Source organism: Eupeodes corollae, chromosome 1 (assembly GCF_945859685.1).
Source record: "Eupeodes corollae chromosome 1, idEupCoro1.1, whole genome shotgun sequence".
In the NCBI taxonomy this organism is placed as follows: Eukaryota; Metazoa; Arthropoda; class Insecta; order Diptera; family Syrphidae; genus Eupeodes; species Eupeodes corollae.
Window position 1 is genome coordinate 115,139,289 of NC_079147.1, and position 15,112 is coordinate 115,154,400.

Below are 15,112 nucleotides of genomic sequence, written 5' to 3' on the forward strand. Positions count from 1 at the left end.
TTAACGAATTTCATGAATACTAAGCAAAGAGGGAGCTATAAGGGGGTGAGACGAAAATGAGAATTCAAATTGATTTTCGCCTTTTGACTTTTGATTTGGAATTGATTTCGATTTCTTCTTATATCCCTACCAATACCCATCAGATACCTACCCAACACCACATATAAATATATACCATTGCAGAATATTTCTAACGACGACGAAAGATGAAAATGACTTGTGTGTTGATGACGACGAACCCATGATGAAGGATAAAGGAATATTCTCCTTTTTTCACCAATAGCGATGTGTGAAGTATGAGCGACATATTCCCTAACCATTCATCTCACATACTTCAAGGTTTTGGGTGAATTTGTAATTCGCTGTCGTTGTCGTCGTCGTAGTCGTAGTCGTCCTCATTACTAATACTCGTACTTGTATAATTTCGTCTTTAGCCAAGTCCCGCGTAAAGGAAACCCTTCTCTGTATTCATAGAATCATAGCTGTGACTGATCCTTCATATTCTTCACACACCGGTTGGTTTTATTCTTTTTCATGAAAATGTGCATTCAATGCCCGATTTAATTGCGTTTACTTTACAAATTTTAATAAGTTTTTTCAAAAGAAATCTATGATGATGTGTAGGTACGAGTGTTATAAGCCAACATAATTTTTAATAATGAAAGTAGGTTTTTTTATTCTTCAGTTTCTTTAACACATACAACATTCAATAAAATGCGTACATAATTATAGATTCAAAGTTAAAGCAACATTTGTTTTAATTGAAACTGTTTACTTTAAAACCTTTTTAAGTCACTATCGACCAATAAAAATAGATCAGCATATATTTACCTCTGAGAAGGAGGTTTAATTTGTTTTCAAATTAAAAATTGGCTGGGGCCTTATAGCTACGATGATGGTTCGTTTCTTTGACCACTATTTTTGAAATTAGGTTATTTTTTTCTAAATAAATATATGTAAATGTGTTTGGTAAAATCATTTTCTAGGACGCTGGGATACGACACACACTGATAACTTTCGATCCGTGTCAGTTCTGCCGATTTTTCTAAGACCTTAACAAAATATGAATTTTAATATTTTGTGTGAGATAAGAAAACTTGTAGGCAATATATTTCTTTTTTCTTATAATACTTGAGTCCAAAACTATTTCTTATCAGTTTCTTTCAGTGTTTTTGAAGGTGAGAATTTCACTAAAAAAATTACAAAAGTTTGATATGATAAAATAAGCTTGATTTCAATATTTTTCTTTGTTCACAACATTTTTAGTCAAAAATTATTTTTACCAACTTTTATTAATGTTTTTTGTTATATTTTAATTTTTTTTAATGAAACCGTTACTTCGATTTTTCTCAAAATTTTGTCAGATACCAACAACGATATTCTTCGTTGTACTAAATTATTTTGTTGTTAACATCATTTTTTGTTAGAAAAATATTCGAAGTGATCAATATTTTATTAAAAACACGTCCTTTCTGTATCTTCCAATGTACCTATCTACAAAATAAAATATATTTGAAGTCAATATTTCTACTAGTACGACGACGAAAAATGGTATCCTGAACGTATGAACTAACCAACAAAATCTCTACAAGTCATTAATATAAAATCTTTATGCCTTGAAACATCGAGAAAGGTAAAAAATTTTAATTTGACAAATCGGACCGATTACAAAAAGTTCATATTTGATGTAAGAAAAAACCAAATTCAAATCTGCTAAAGCCTTAATTTCTAATTTTGAATCAATCGTCTTAAAACTTGCTATTATAGTCTTATATTTTTTGAGTAAAAATCCGATACAAATTAATTCTGCATATGTGTTATATAGGTACAGTGTAAATACATTATGTATATAAAATTATAAGTAATACTTCTTTCAGCCAGCAACGCCAGCAGACGAATTTCTCACGTGTTTAAAGTCGAAACTTTTATAGAAAAGCTTTAAAACTCTCCAATTACATATAAATTTACTAATTTTTGCCACTTCACTGAATTAAAAACCTTTCTAATTGATATGGTTTTCCTATACATTGGTTAAAATGTATTTATTGAAGATAAGACAATTGGCGATTGAAGATATTCAAATAGGTTATTTTCGTTATTAACCAAAATGATACTGTCAACTATACAACAGAATTTTAATTTTTTTCTTGACTTTCCCAGAGTACCTCCTTTTATTTGCAAATAAAAATCGGATCGTTTAGAACTTTGTTCGGGAATATAAACAAGATTGGTATTTGTAACGGCATGCGCCTTCATGTGTACCATCGTATCAGTCCTTCGATTTTTATCCTTCTGGCTAAGTCTATATCCCTGTACAACCCGTACAGCTCTATCTTCCATTCCAATCATCTTCTATGCATACGAGTTCAGATGCGCGAAGAACTTTTTTTTTGGAAACGACTCAAGGTGTTTCCATCTGCTTTTGTCTTATTCTTTTTTTCTGCACAGTATTTGACAGGCTTTTGAAAGATAGTGCCTCTAGTGTTGACGTAAGAGCTTTGGACTATAATTTCAAGGACGATGGTACAAAAATTGCATGATAACGCATCCCTTTGTATAAAGCCTTTTTTTAACATAGAATGGTTCTGTTAAGTTCTTTTCGGCCTTTATGGAGCAGCACGAATACTCCATTGTCACACTGCACAAAAAAACAACCGTCTTGGCATACTAACAAAAGAAACACTAAGTTTTTAATAATACTAGTTTATTAATTATAAATTTTGAAATTCACGTCTTTCGAGTGAGCTTTAATAATGTGCTACAAATAAATAATCTTTTTTGTAACGAAAACAATAACCTTTACAGGCTTTAATATTTATACCTATAATTAACTCTTCTTCTCCTGACCCTATAATCTTGCTTAAAAAATTCAAATACAAAAATTAAGAACACACATTTATTATTTTAATTCCATTATAATTCATTTGCAAATCGTTAATATTTACCATCTAATTTCAGATCCGTACGTGGTTGCTTGGAAAAGAGGTATTGCGATACTTACCGCTGGCTCTGTGAAGGTAACACCAGATCCAAGAGTAAGACTTATTAACGGATACAATCTACAAATTAGAGATGCTGCACCTCAAGATGCCGGCGACTACATATGCCAAATTGCAATGATGGAACCTCGAGAAATTACTCACACAGTGGAAATTTTGGGTGAGTTTTGTTTCTGTTTGACGTGAGTGATAGTTCTCGCAAAGTGAGAAACATTTAAATGAGCTATAGTGAGTGCACTTAGCTTTGATTTACAAAGTGACAGATATAATAATTAAGAAGTGGGTGATATTGCATTTTTGATGCAACCATCACTAATCTTACCTTTTCCCCATAAATAAATGCTACAAGAAGAAAATAATTTTTCCCATCTACTTCATATTATGAAAAATCCTTGGTTAGTCCATTAAATAAATTGAAAGAGTTTTTTGTAAAATCATAAGCAGCAAAATTTTAGGTTAAGTACAAAGATTATGGGTAAATAATCATAATTATTATCATCATCATCATCATCAACATCATAGTCGTTTTCATCATCATCATCATATTCATCATCATCATAATCATCATCAACTATGGCAGATTTGAAGGTCGCATCAGATGGTTGAGATTGAGAGAGTAATGAGCGGATGTGAAGAAGTTCTGCTCTGGTTCGGTAGAGTAATGAGTTTGAAAAAGTTTTTTCATGAGACGAGCGTTCATGCTTTTAGCAGTTTAAGTTTATGGGTTCTTCTTTGATGGTTTCATTACAAGCGAAAATTTGTATCAAAACATGTTACTACTAATTGCAGAACGCACTGTTCTTTCGAATTGGAAAGTTTTCAATGACATTTTTAAAGATATGAAATCAATGAAGAAGTAATCTAAAAAGCGTTTTCAGCGCTGATCTATTGTAAGAGAGAAACTATAAATTGATTTTTATTCTGACACTAACTGAACGTAAAATATTCCTTAGAGACACGTAAGGCGAAGTGATTAGTCATCTTGATTAAAAATTGTTGTAATATCCTTAAAATAACTGTGTTTTTGTGTGAATGTTACATGTGTTTGGTGCTTACCAATTTAAGAAAGTATTGTTGCCTTTTTTGTGATCTTATCTTAATTGTTTTTTTTTTTAAGTTTTCCAATTTCTAGTACGACTATTGAATTCGAATTATTAAAATAATTAATAAGAAAATATTATTAAATAAAAAAAAACTAGTTTTTTCACATAATTCTTCGTTTCATTTTCTGATATATGAATACGTTCTGGTATAGAATGGTGTCAGGTGACATGAGAATATGTTAACTTTCAATATTTATGTCACAAACACTCAGCGACTGGTCTTAGATTTGCAACATTGCAAATGCTACTGGTACTAGAAATTGAAATTGTTTTAAGTTGAATAGCATGTCGTTTGGATTCAAAGAAATTGGTATTATAAAAACATTTTCGCCTTTTTACTTTTTTTAAATTGTTGCTTTGATAACTTTGTTCATTAATTTTTCACTTCAAGTCGCATGCCGTTACAAAGAACAGACTTGTTTATATTCCCGAAAATAGTTATTACTGATCTAATTCAAATCTTGAAAATTAAATTTGTTGTTTTTTACAGACATCGAACAAACATGAGAAAATAAATTATGAGCAATATTAAGGAAAACCTTAATTTAATTTTGGGCTTTTAAAAGTATTTTCATAAAATGGTCGATTTTAAAAACGTGTGAAAATCGTGGGCTAGCGTTGACAGCGGTATTTCTTCTATTTTTTGTAAAAAATAACATTGCACCATTTTACCGCTCTTTTGGTTATTTTGTAAATCTTCCCATGGCCTTTGTAAAATTGCCAAACATTTTGTGTGTATCACGTGTACCCATCCCAAAATAATTAATTTGCCTTATTAAACATAAAATATTTAAATCCCTTAAAAAAAGAGGGATGAAAATGTGTATAAAGAATAAAAAACCCGTAACCAGTGGTTGACAATAGCAAACACATTTTAGAATTCAATATTTACCGTTGTTTTAAATTGGGTTTCCAGATAATTTCTATGCTTAATGGTTACCTTAAATCCGTAAAAATTTGTACATAATTATGTCTTTAAGCTGAATACAAAGTTCACAAATTCATGCCCCACATAGACAAGTGATTAACATCATTCATGTACCCACTTCCATTTTATTCTCCACAGAAGTAACTCAATCGCCCTCAATTTCTCGATTATTATACATTTTTTCAGTGAATTCATAAATAATTCTTTGTCTGTTAAAGAAAACACCTCCTGATTTTTAACATCTCTGGTTTTTATTAACTGATTTCCATGCCTATGATATAAAAATAAAAATAAATTATAATAAATCTGATATGGGTCCCTCTCTAACACATCCCTATGTAAAATACCATAACAAAAGTGCTAGTAAATATATAGATAGATAGATAGATACGAGATACCCATCAGCATAACCCAATTGTTGATACTGATACTGTTGGGAGAATTTTCCGACCCATAAAAATATTAACATAAAATATGACCGCAAAAGGGCTCACATTATATGATCTTTTTTTATTTTCTTAAAAAGGGATGCCGGTTTGGGGCATAGCAGTCAACGAAAATATAAGATAAAAAACAAACTTTTTCTCATTATGCTCATACACAGTATCCCAAGTTTCCAAGCATTGATCCCTTTTACATTGGTTTCGGTTTAATATCCTCACCAGATAGTTATTGTGTGCTAAGAAGAGCCAAGCAAAATGAAATATTCCTTCTAAAGAAATTCCCATAAATATGTTAAGTAGATATCTCCCCTGGTCCTGTTTCAAGGAAATATAAAAAAAATACATAGATACTTTTTCCAACTGGTAATCAAGAGAACTTTGTTATCTTTTCCATGTTACTGAGGGATTTCCACTCATGTTTGACCAAAAAGGGAGGAATTAACAGGAGTAAATTCGTCTTATATTACAAACTCGTAAGATTTGTTCTTTTTTCGATTTACTTTTTTTTTTGGAAAGCCATTATCCAAGAAACTTCTAATAAGAATTGATGAATAATTTGCATATGATTTGGGTAATTTTTTTCTGAAACACATAGCAAAATGGAAAATAGGAATATATTTTAGTTACTACACAAGAGATTTACTATCAAAATTGGTAGGAATTTTCATGAAAACAAATTACCTACATACTCGTAGAGTTCTTTTATAAGGTTACTGTATTATAAATACATTTTAGAGATAAGTATGATACGACTCGTTTGTTATTAATAGCGAGACGCACAGAAGTATTCTTAAATCTGCATATTTTTGATAGTGTTAAAAATATATTTTATTCTCTTATTCAACACAAAAACTAATGCGACAAATAAAACCAAATAACAGTTTTTACATACGCTTTATTAACATTATGGCGAATTTATATATTTATGTTGCTACTTATCAAAAAAGAGGCTGGCTAAACTTAAAATCTTTATTCTTTAGGAATGGTTTGTAATTCATTTTCATTAATTATTATTGTATAAAAATAAAAGTCACATTATTTCACAAATCGTATCATTTTCTAAAATATGAAAATTCTAAAAAAGATTTCCATACTTACAAAATAATAAAATACAACACATCTATTTTATTTCACAAAAATAACATTTAAATCTATACAAATGTTGGTAGGTGTCCCTTTTTATAAACAACTTAAATAAAAAAGAGGCAGGATGCAACCCACACTGTTAACTTCACATCCCATCTGTCGATTTGCCTTGCTTAAAATTTGAACAAAATATTCATAACAATAGTTCATATTAGATAAATAATTTAAAGTCAATATCTTCCTTTATTTTCGTAATACTCTTTGTTGTGGGTCTTAAAAATGACCAACGATTTCAAAACCTATTTTTATTTATAAGATTTTAAGTCGAAAACCAATTTTAGTAGCATTTCTTTAAAAGTTTTTATTTTGTATATAAACATATACAAATTTGATTATTCTAGGAACAATATCTTACGTCAACAACAAAATTTAGCACAGAAATAAATCATTTTGGAGTTAATACCTTCCTTTATTAACGAGATATCGAGAACAGAATATTATTTTTTATCAATTTTCAGTAGGTACTATTTTTTGTAGTTTAAATTTTAACGAAAAAACTAACAGTTGGATTTTTATAAAAAATTAACTAATTGTTAAAAACAATATTTTCTAAATGATGAAATTACTTTCAAGAACATATTTTTAATTTTTAGAAAGACATTCAAGTCGAAAATCAATTTTTACTAATGTGTTTTACAGTTTTTTATTATTTTTACAAAAATTTTCAATTCGATCTTTTCCAAAATTATATGAAATGTTGAAAGCAATATTTCGTTTCAGGCGAAATTAGTTCGAAGAAAAATACCTTTACTTTTAAAAAGATATTAAAGTCGAAAATCAACTGTTCCAATTTTTTGTAATATTTTTTTAGGTTTTTATTTTTTGTAAAATATATTGTGAATTGTTTTTTTTTTAAATTAATACACATCACATTATGTAATATAAAATTCAGTTCAAGACTCTAGCATTATCGGTTCGTTAAAAGTCTTGGGTTAACCAAAATTTTTAAATTTTTTTAAAATTGCTATTGCAAAAAAAAACAACCATTTGATTTTTTTAAAAGTTCTCCAACTTACTGAACTATTTTCTGTATACCAAAATCTATATGAAGTCAATATGTCCACTGGTTCTTGAACTTTGAAAATTTTGAAATAAATCCATTAAGCTTCAGCTGATTTTGTTGAGATACTCTGGACGTAACCAATTTAGTTTGGCATTTTTGGTGGAATTTAATGAAATAATTTTGAACTTAATACCTTAATTCTCATTCAAGATAGTTGATTGTTTATCAGCATATTTTTATTTTTTGTAAAATATAAAAACTTCCAATTATAATTTTCTAAACATTATACAGAATTTTAACAACAATGTGTTTCTTACGATTATTTTTAATATTAAATTTTGGGTTTTTTTATTTTTTGTTTTGATTTTTCAAAACACTTTTTAAAATTGCTCTAAGAAAAAACCATATGGCCAATACAGAGAGATTTTCCGAACGTACATACAGACACGAACACACAGACATTTCTCTAAAACTATTGATTTAGATTCTAGAGACTTTAAAACGTAGAGAATTATAAATATTTTCTATCACAATTAACTCCTATAAGAAGTTAATAATTGTGTCAGTACGGACTCAAATGTTGTCTTTTATTTCCTTTTCATCTTATATTTTGTTTATAAAAATATAAAAGTGATGTTCTGTCTTTTCATTGCATAACAATGAACTATAGGTTTACATTGTTTAGCAATAATATTCAAAATTATATCAGGTTGATTGAAAATATTCAAAGTCGAAAAATAGTGTTTAGTCTTCGCACGCGTGGTTTCTACCTACATTTTGAAAATGTATTTCGGTAATGTCACCGCAGTATACATATACGCAGTATATTGCTTAATTTAGCTGTGTAGGGCATAACTTTTTTTTTAATATTGAAATCAAACTTTGTCCATCCCCACTCCCCCTGCCTCAGAGCAAAACACTCACACATCTGCCAGTTCCACCATCTTCTGCAGAATTTTCAGAATATAAAGCCAAAGTTTTTATATGTTTATTATACACTTCGGTTGGTAAATAATGGCTTGGAATATTTCACTAAATATTGAACTTTGGCAAAGTCCAAAACTCTAAAAAAAATCAAACACACCAGCAAAATAATTTTTTCGTTTTTTCGAGGGGTAGAGCATATAAAAATAAGAAGAAAAATAACAACAGAAAATGGATAAATGCTTTTTATGGATTTTACTCTATAAATTTTATTACTAACAAAATGATGAAAAATTTATGTCTGGCCATACCCGTTAAAAAAAAGGAACAAATTATATGAATCTAGCTCTCCTTTTTCCATTAACAAATTTTTTATTAGTACTTCGGGAGTTTGTTTGAAATGAAATAATCAAACAAAAGGAGCTAAGAAAAAAGTTTGAAACTTTTTGGTTTTGATAAAAAGAGTTTCTATAGATTGATGGTAAAACTATAGAAAAAAGCATTAAGAAGCTACAAATATAGAAAAGTACAAAGAAGTATACTTTTTGTGTGATTTCTCATAATGGACTTAAAAGTTAATGATATACGAGTACATATACGTTAACGTACTTTTGTATAATGAGAAATTAACATTATAGGCATTTTGTACCTTTCCAGCAAATAAATACCTTTGAAAAATTAGAAAAAAGGTTTAAATGTCATCAAAAAAGAGTTATGTCAAACCTATTAAATAACTCAGTTAATAATTTCCTGTTTTTGATGATAAGTGAAGCAAATGTTTGTTATCAGAAATTGTAAATAATGTTTTTTTGCAGTTTTAACCGATAATGTGTTGTTCGAACTAAATCTTAAATAATAAACCATCATTATTTAAAGCTGCTTCAATTCATTTAAGATTCAAAAGTGCACTTCCGGTTCACAGAATCAATGAAAGTAGGTGAAAAAAATGTTAAAAAATATTCTTTTGTCAGATTTTTGAAAAGGAAATTTGTTGATCGGACGCTAATTTTATATCTCGCAAGGTTTGAAAATGTTTAAGTTTAGTTGGTAGGAAAGTAAGCTCAAAATAAAATACTTTGGTTTACCTCAAACAAGTTATGTGTCTGGTTGAAATCATACTTACTGAAAATCTTACATTTTTGCTGTCAACAAAAGAAACAAAACAAAAATGCAAAATAATTTGAATCCATACATATAGCTCTTAATTTTCCTGTTTAAAAAAAAGCAGGAAGATTTAATTTTCCAGAATTTGTCTATCCATAAATATAAAGTCATGAAGTCATGTATGTGTGTCATATGGCCGAATGCCAAATTAAAGATCTTACTCTGTTTTAAAGTTGAATTCCATGGCATATATACACGTTTATTCTTAATGTGGTATAACTTTTAAAATTAAATTACGTCGTAACTTTTGTCAAATGAAAAAAGAACTTTGTTTATTTGAATTTTACTGATTCAGTTCCGTATTATCTGTATATGTATACCAAAACATAGACAAATGGCTAAGGAGCCGTGGTTGTAAAGTGCTTAAAATGTAATTTAGTTAATGTCGTCTTAGCTCGAGAAACTAGGTTTAGACACATTTTATCTATGATATATCTCAATTTCTAAATTATGATAGGTTGGTACATACATATGTAAGTTTCAAATGTTTGGCTTGAAACTTCGATGGTTGAATAAGAACGATTTCAATAATTTGATAAAGGCACAAGTTGATGCAGTAAAGAACTATTTTATAATTAATTTAACAAATCAAAACATTATTAACAAAAACATAACAATAACAATAATATTAATTAACATACCTAAATCAACAATTATGTCGGCTTTGAAATCTTTGTTACAAACTTATTGAGCAATTTACAAAAAATTGAAAAGTAGAATAAAATAATAAAATTTTAATATTGAAAAGTAAGATCCTTAATACTAGACAGTGTTTTAGCAAAGTGTGGAGACGGTAGAAGAGATCTGGCAAAAGTAGTTATTATGGTGGATAAGTTTATGAATAAGATGGCAACATACTTACACATACATACAAAATGTACAAGTGACGGTGCACATGCACAAAGGGGTCATTTTGACGCGCGGTAACCCTGTGGTGTCGCTATTGAGTAATGCAGTAGTCACAAATAAATTAATTGGTGTACACACACTAGACATGATTTCGGGAAACTTTAACTTCCAACTCATCAACAACAACTTATTCGAAAATAGTTAAAACTTTTCAGAATTTTGTCTTAAATTCGTTAATGAAGTACATATAAAATATTCCTTTAGTAAGAAGGTGGTCAGAAAAAGGATGTAGGTACCCAAAAACTTAGTTTCCGTTTACGAATAGTTTTTATTTACGAGGTACTCGGAAATAACCTGTGTTTTCTTATAAACTTCCATTGTTGCAAGCCTAACGTGAATGGCGAATGGAAGAAAAAACAGCATGTGTGCTTTGAACGATTGCCTCACCGGCTCTCAGATTTACGTTTGTGTGCACCGGTGCTAACTACTTTGCCTTAAAACAAAACAACAATCTTCGCTTCATAGTTGTCAACAACTTTGAAAAATTGAGACTTTGAAAACAACGTGACTGTCGTGCACAATTTTCAGAAGAAGAAGGAATATGAAGCTTAAAACAGAACTTATCTAAATATATGTACATATGTGTGTATGCAAGTATCTGTATAAGCATGAACATAAATATAATGTACATAGTTAACTATAGAATCTGTTAATTAACCATCAGAGCAAAAATAATGTGGCGTTAAAAATGTATATATCTATTATTGGGTCCTTATTTCGTTCTTAAATCCGACCCTGGTGCATCTTATAAATTCAAATTCGTTTATGAAGTTGTTCTGAAAATTAATATTATTCCACTCTAACAATCATGAACGCGCGGTGCGGCCGGCGTGGTGGTAGAATGGCTAGCTCTATCCTGAAGACTTCATATCAACATGGAAAAAAATTTAAAAAACAAAAAATGAGCGAACTGCATCCCAGCAACCGATGAACACTATCGCAATTTGCAAATGGGTAAATCTATCTATTACATTTTTATCGTTTTGAATATCCATTTTGCATTTTATTTTCTTCGTTATCCTTTGCTTTCAGTTGGTATGTCGTGACTTCCTTTTGTGGTTTCTTTGCTCTCTGCCTTTTCAACGGAGTGCCTTAAAAAGATTTAGGTTTTTTCTTATCGAACTGAAGTTGCCTGAACTTAATGACCCCTGAGATAGAAACGAACAGAAAATCATAGCTTACTTTAACGGCCTCGTTGATTCTGATTGTTTTGCATCTTTTTAACTTCCCTTTATTTCTTCTATTTTATTTATAACGAAGACAAGGAAAATCAAGTGCAATGAAATTTTCGCAGGTTTCGTATTTTTTTTTCTTTTATTTTGCTTTTTGGTAGCTAATCTTCGATTCGATAATTCTTTGAAAGTATTACGGTATAAACGATATCGTAGATTTAAATATGCTAACGAGCTTGAAATTGAATGCTCTAAGCATTACAAAAGAAATAACTTTGCTACAGTTATGTTTTTCTTCCTCAATTATGGCATTTGCCTTTAATCATCGTTTTTATTTGGAATCCCTTATGACCAAAGCTATGTATGTACGAGTATCTGATACCTTTGAAATTGATTTCCTTTTTTATAAAATTAATGTTTTTACCAATTTTCATAGATATCGAAAGCCATACTGGGACTGTGTAAGGGCCTTCATCAGGAACTTTATCTGGTTACTATGCTTTCTCGGAAGTAACATTGATTTCAATCCATATACGAGTATGGTCACAAACTTAATGAAATAACTCCAAAATTTCAAAACTTGGCCTTATTGCGCTTTACAAAAGTGAAATAAGGTCAATTTTTAGCAATATTGCACACTGATAAAGTGAAATAAGGTCAAACTATTTTGAGAAATAAGACCAACTTGCTTTTACGTTGGGGTGTCTAAGGACAACCTCCTGCTTGGGCACACTATAATTGCCTTTATTTCACTTTGTTTAAGTTTAATAAGACTTATTGCTGAAAATTAGCATTATTACGCTATACAAAAGTGAAATTAGGCCAATTCTTCAAATTTGGTCTTATTTCAAGGCACCTGCCTTCTAACTTGATAATTCAAAGGCATTTGATAGAGTTTATCATCATCCTCTTTTATCGAAAAAGCGTGCTTCAATTGAAATAATATTGGAGTGCTTCAAATCTAATATGCACAAAGTAAACACAGGTGTGGATCAAGCTCATTCAATTCTGGTCTAGACAGCATTGTCAAATGCGGAATCAAAAGCCGTGTAGAATTAAATGCCGTCCCAAAAGCATATCCCTCCCTAATACCACCATCCATGGGTGGTGATAGCAAGTATTTAGGTTTTCTCCGAGGCTGCAAAAAGATGTTAACCCTTTCTCATCTGGCTTGAATTTATGAAGCTCTAATTCTTTTGAAATTCGAGTTCAAGTTTCATATTTATGCCTGTTCTCCAACAAAGTTCTTGAGCCTTTTTGTAAAGAATTGAAAAGAGAGATCTAAAAATGATAGGTGATCGTTCTCTTACTGAGATCATTATTGTATCTTTATTTTCATATAATATACTCTAGTCATATTCATCTCCTCAAACAATTCAACCAAATACCCGTAATTCTAAAAATGCTCATCATGAGTACAAGGATTATTTCATAAGCCACACTACACGAATGTGGAATGTTTATTTGACTTAATATTTCCCACTCTTCACAATTTGCAGACATTCAAAAATCAAAACCAAAATGCATCGGTATCTTCTTTCTTATCCTCCTTTTCTAATTTCTCGTAATGTCTTTATTATGATTATGAGAGTGTTCAAAACTTCTTAAGTCCAGGCATTGTAAAACAAAATTGTCGGTTCAAATGCAAAACTTACTAAACGCAGAAACAAAAGTTCAACAGAACATGGTTGACACAAATTAAAAGTATACAGTTCCTAATATTTTCATACAGTATTGAGAAAGCCTCTTTTGTATCAACATCTTGATCTTCTGCGTGACTTTTGCGGCGTAAAATCAAAACCACAAAAAAGTATTAAATTATAAAATATAGAACGAATTTTTGAGAAATTTTCACTACATCTTTCCCAATGTTTTAACATATCTTTTTCAACACTTTCAATGTCATCAACTAGATTTAAAAACTTTAATAAATTCAATAAGGAACCTACATCTCATGTTGGTTTAATTCATGTAGGTATAGGTGTATGTTCATGCACTCCAAGCTGTTTTTATTAAAACTCTCTACGTACTGAATATTAATTAAACTCCATTCAAAATTAATTTTGGTGATATTCAACATACTGTGTTGAGTTATTTTTTCATAATGATGTACCTTTTTATATGAGTTTCTGCTTGTTTTCGTGTAGTTAAACACGTCACAATGAGTTTTGAAGTACTGTGTGAAAATGTTGTCATTAAAACTAAATTCTTGTATACTAAAGATTATGGAAAAGAAATTAGAGTTCTATGCACCAGCAAAATAACGTTTCTTTTCTATTGTATAAACGAAACAATAATTTTTTTAAGAATTAAGATGTACTATATTCGAATCTCGCCTTTAAATTTTTCTATCACATTGGCTTAAAACAGTCAAAAACAGGGTTTTAAAGGATAAGTTTAAACTCAAAATATCTCTTAACAATAAACGGTAAGATGATTTTGCAGAGTACAAAATGTACATAGAATTTAAATTATTTTAGTATCTTACTTAGTTTTTGGAAATTCGTTTATGAAAATGCAGTATTTCGTGCAACGTGGTTTCTTTTATGCTTAAGACGAAGCATTCGATTGTGTCCGATCAGTCCGAGACAGGTGAAGCAGTAGAACCAATTTTGGTGGTTGGTAGAAGTTAACACATTAAGTTGTCTAAGTCATTTGGTCTGGACTGATTTACATACATAGGAGTTTAATTAGGAACCTTCCCCGTGGCAACAAAATAAAAGATACAAATAAAAAATGTTACCTGTTAGGACAGGTGCATTAGTAACCTACTTTTGCCAGTTAGTTATTTGCTTAAGATAAGGCGAATTTCATATGAATTTGTGTGTATAGTAATGATAGTTTAAAGATATCTTACAACAATAAATCTAAATTTAAAAGAACGAAATGTAGTTTATGATAACTATGCAGTTAGCACAGGTGTTTGAAAACAACAAATTAAAAATAAGGCTACCCTAATTGACCCCAAAAACATGTTACAAATTTTATTTATGACAGGTGTGTTATATTCTTACTATTATTGTTTGTTGGTTCCAACAAAAGAGCAATAATATGTGTACAATTCTTCTATAACTAACATTTATCTTTAACAAATTATTAAAAATGTTGGTAAACATTTTCACAGACAGCACTGTAAAGATTTGTTTACGATCGACGTGCTTATATTTAAGCATCCATGTATGTATGTGTGTACACTTGTGTCTAACATTTTGTGAGTTGTAAGAATAAATTGTTCCTTATACTTTCTTTCGCACTGTCGTTTTCGCTCACTGTTCGTTTTTCATTAATCCCTGAAATTATAATTACGGTACAACACATGAA

At 29.7% G+C, this 15,112-nt stretch overlaps 1 protein-coding gene across 2 annotated transcripts in view; it reads left to right on the forward strand.

Annotated features, from left to right (window-relative positions):
- The window catches only part of LOC129953652 (hemicentin-1), a 403,952-nt gene that overhangs the window by 324,855 nt on the left and 63,985 nt on the right, over positions 1-15,112 (forward strand). For both annotated transcript variants that reach the window (XM_056066975.1, XM_056066976.1), the window contains exon 5: positions 2,959-3,159. In XM_056066975.1, the coding sequence (XP_055922950.1) occupies positions 2,959-3,159 (201 nt within the window). The remainder of the gene's footprint in view (positions 1-2,958; positions 3,160-15,112) is intronic.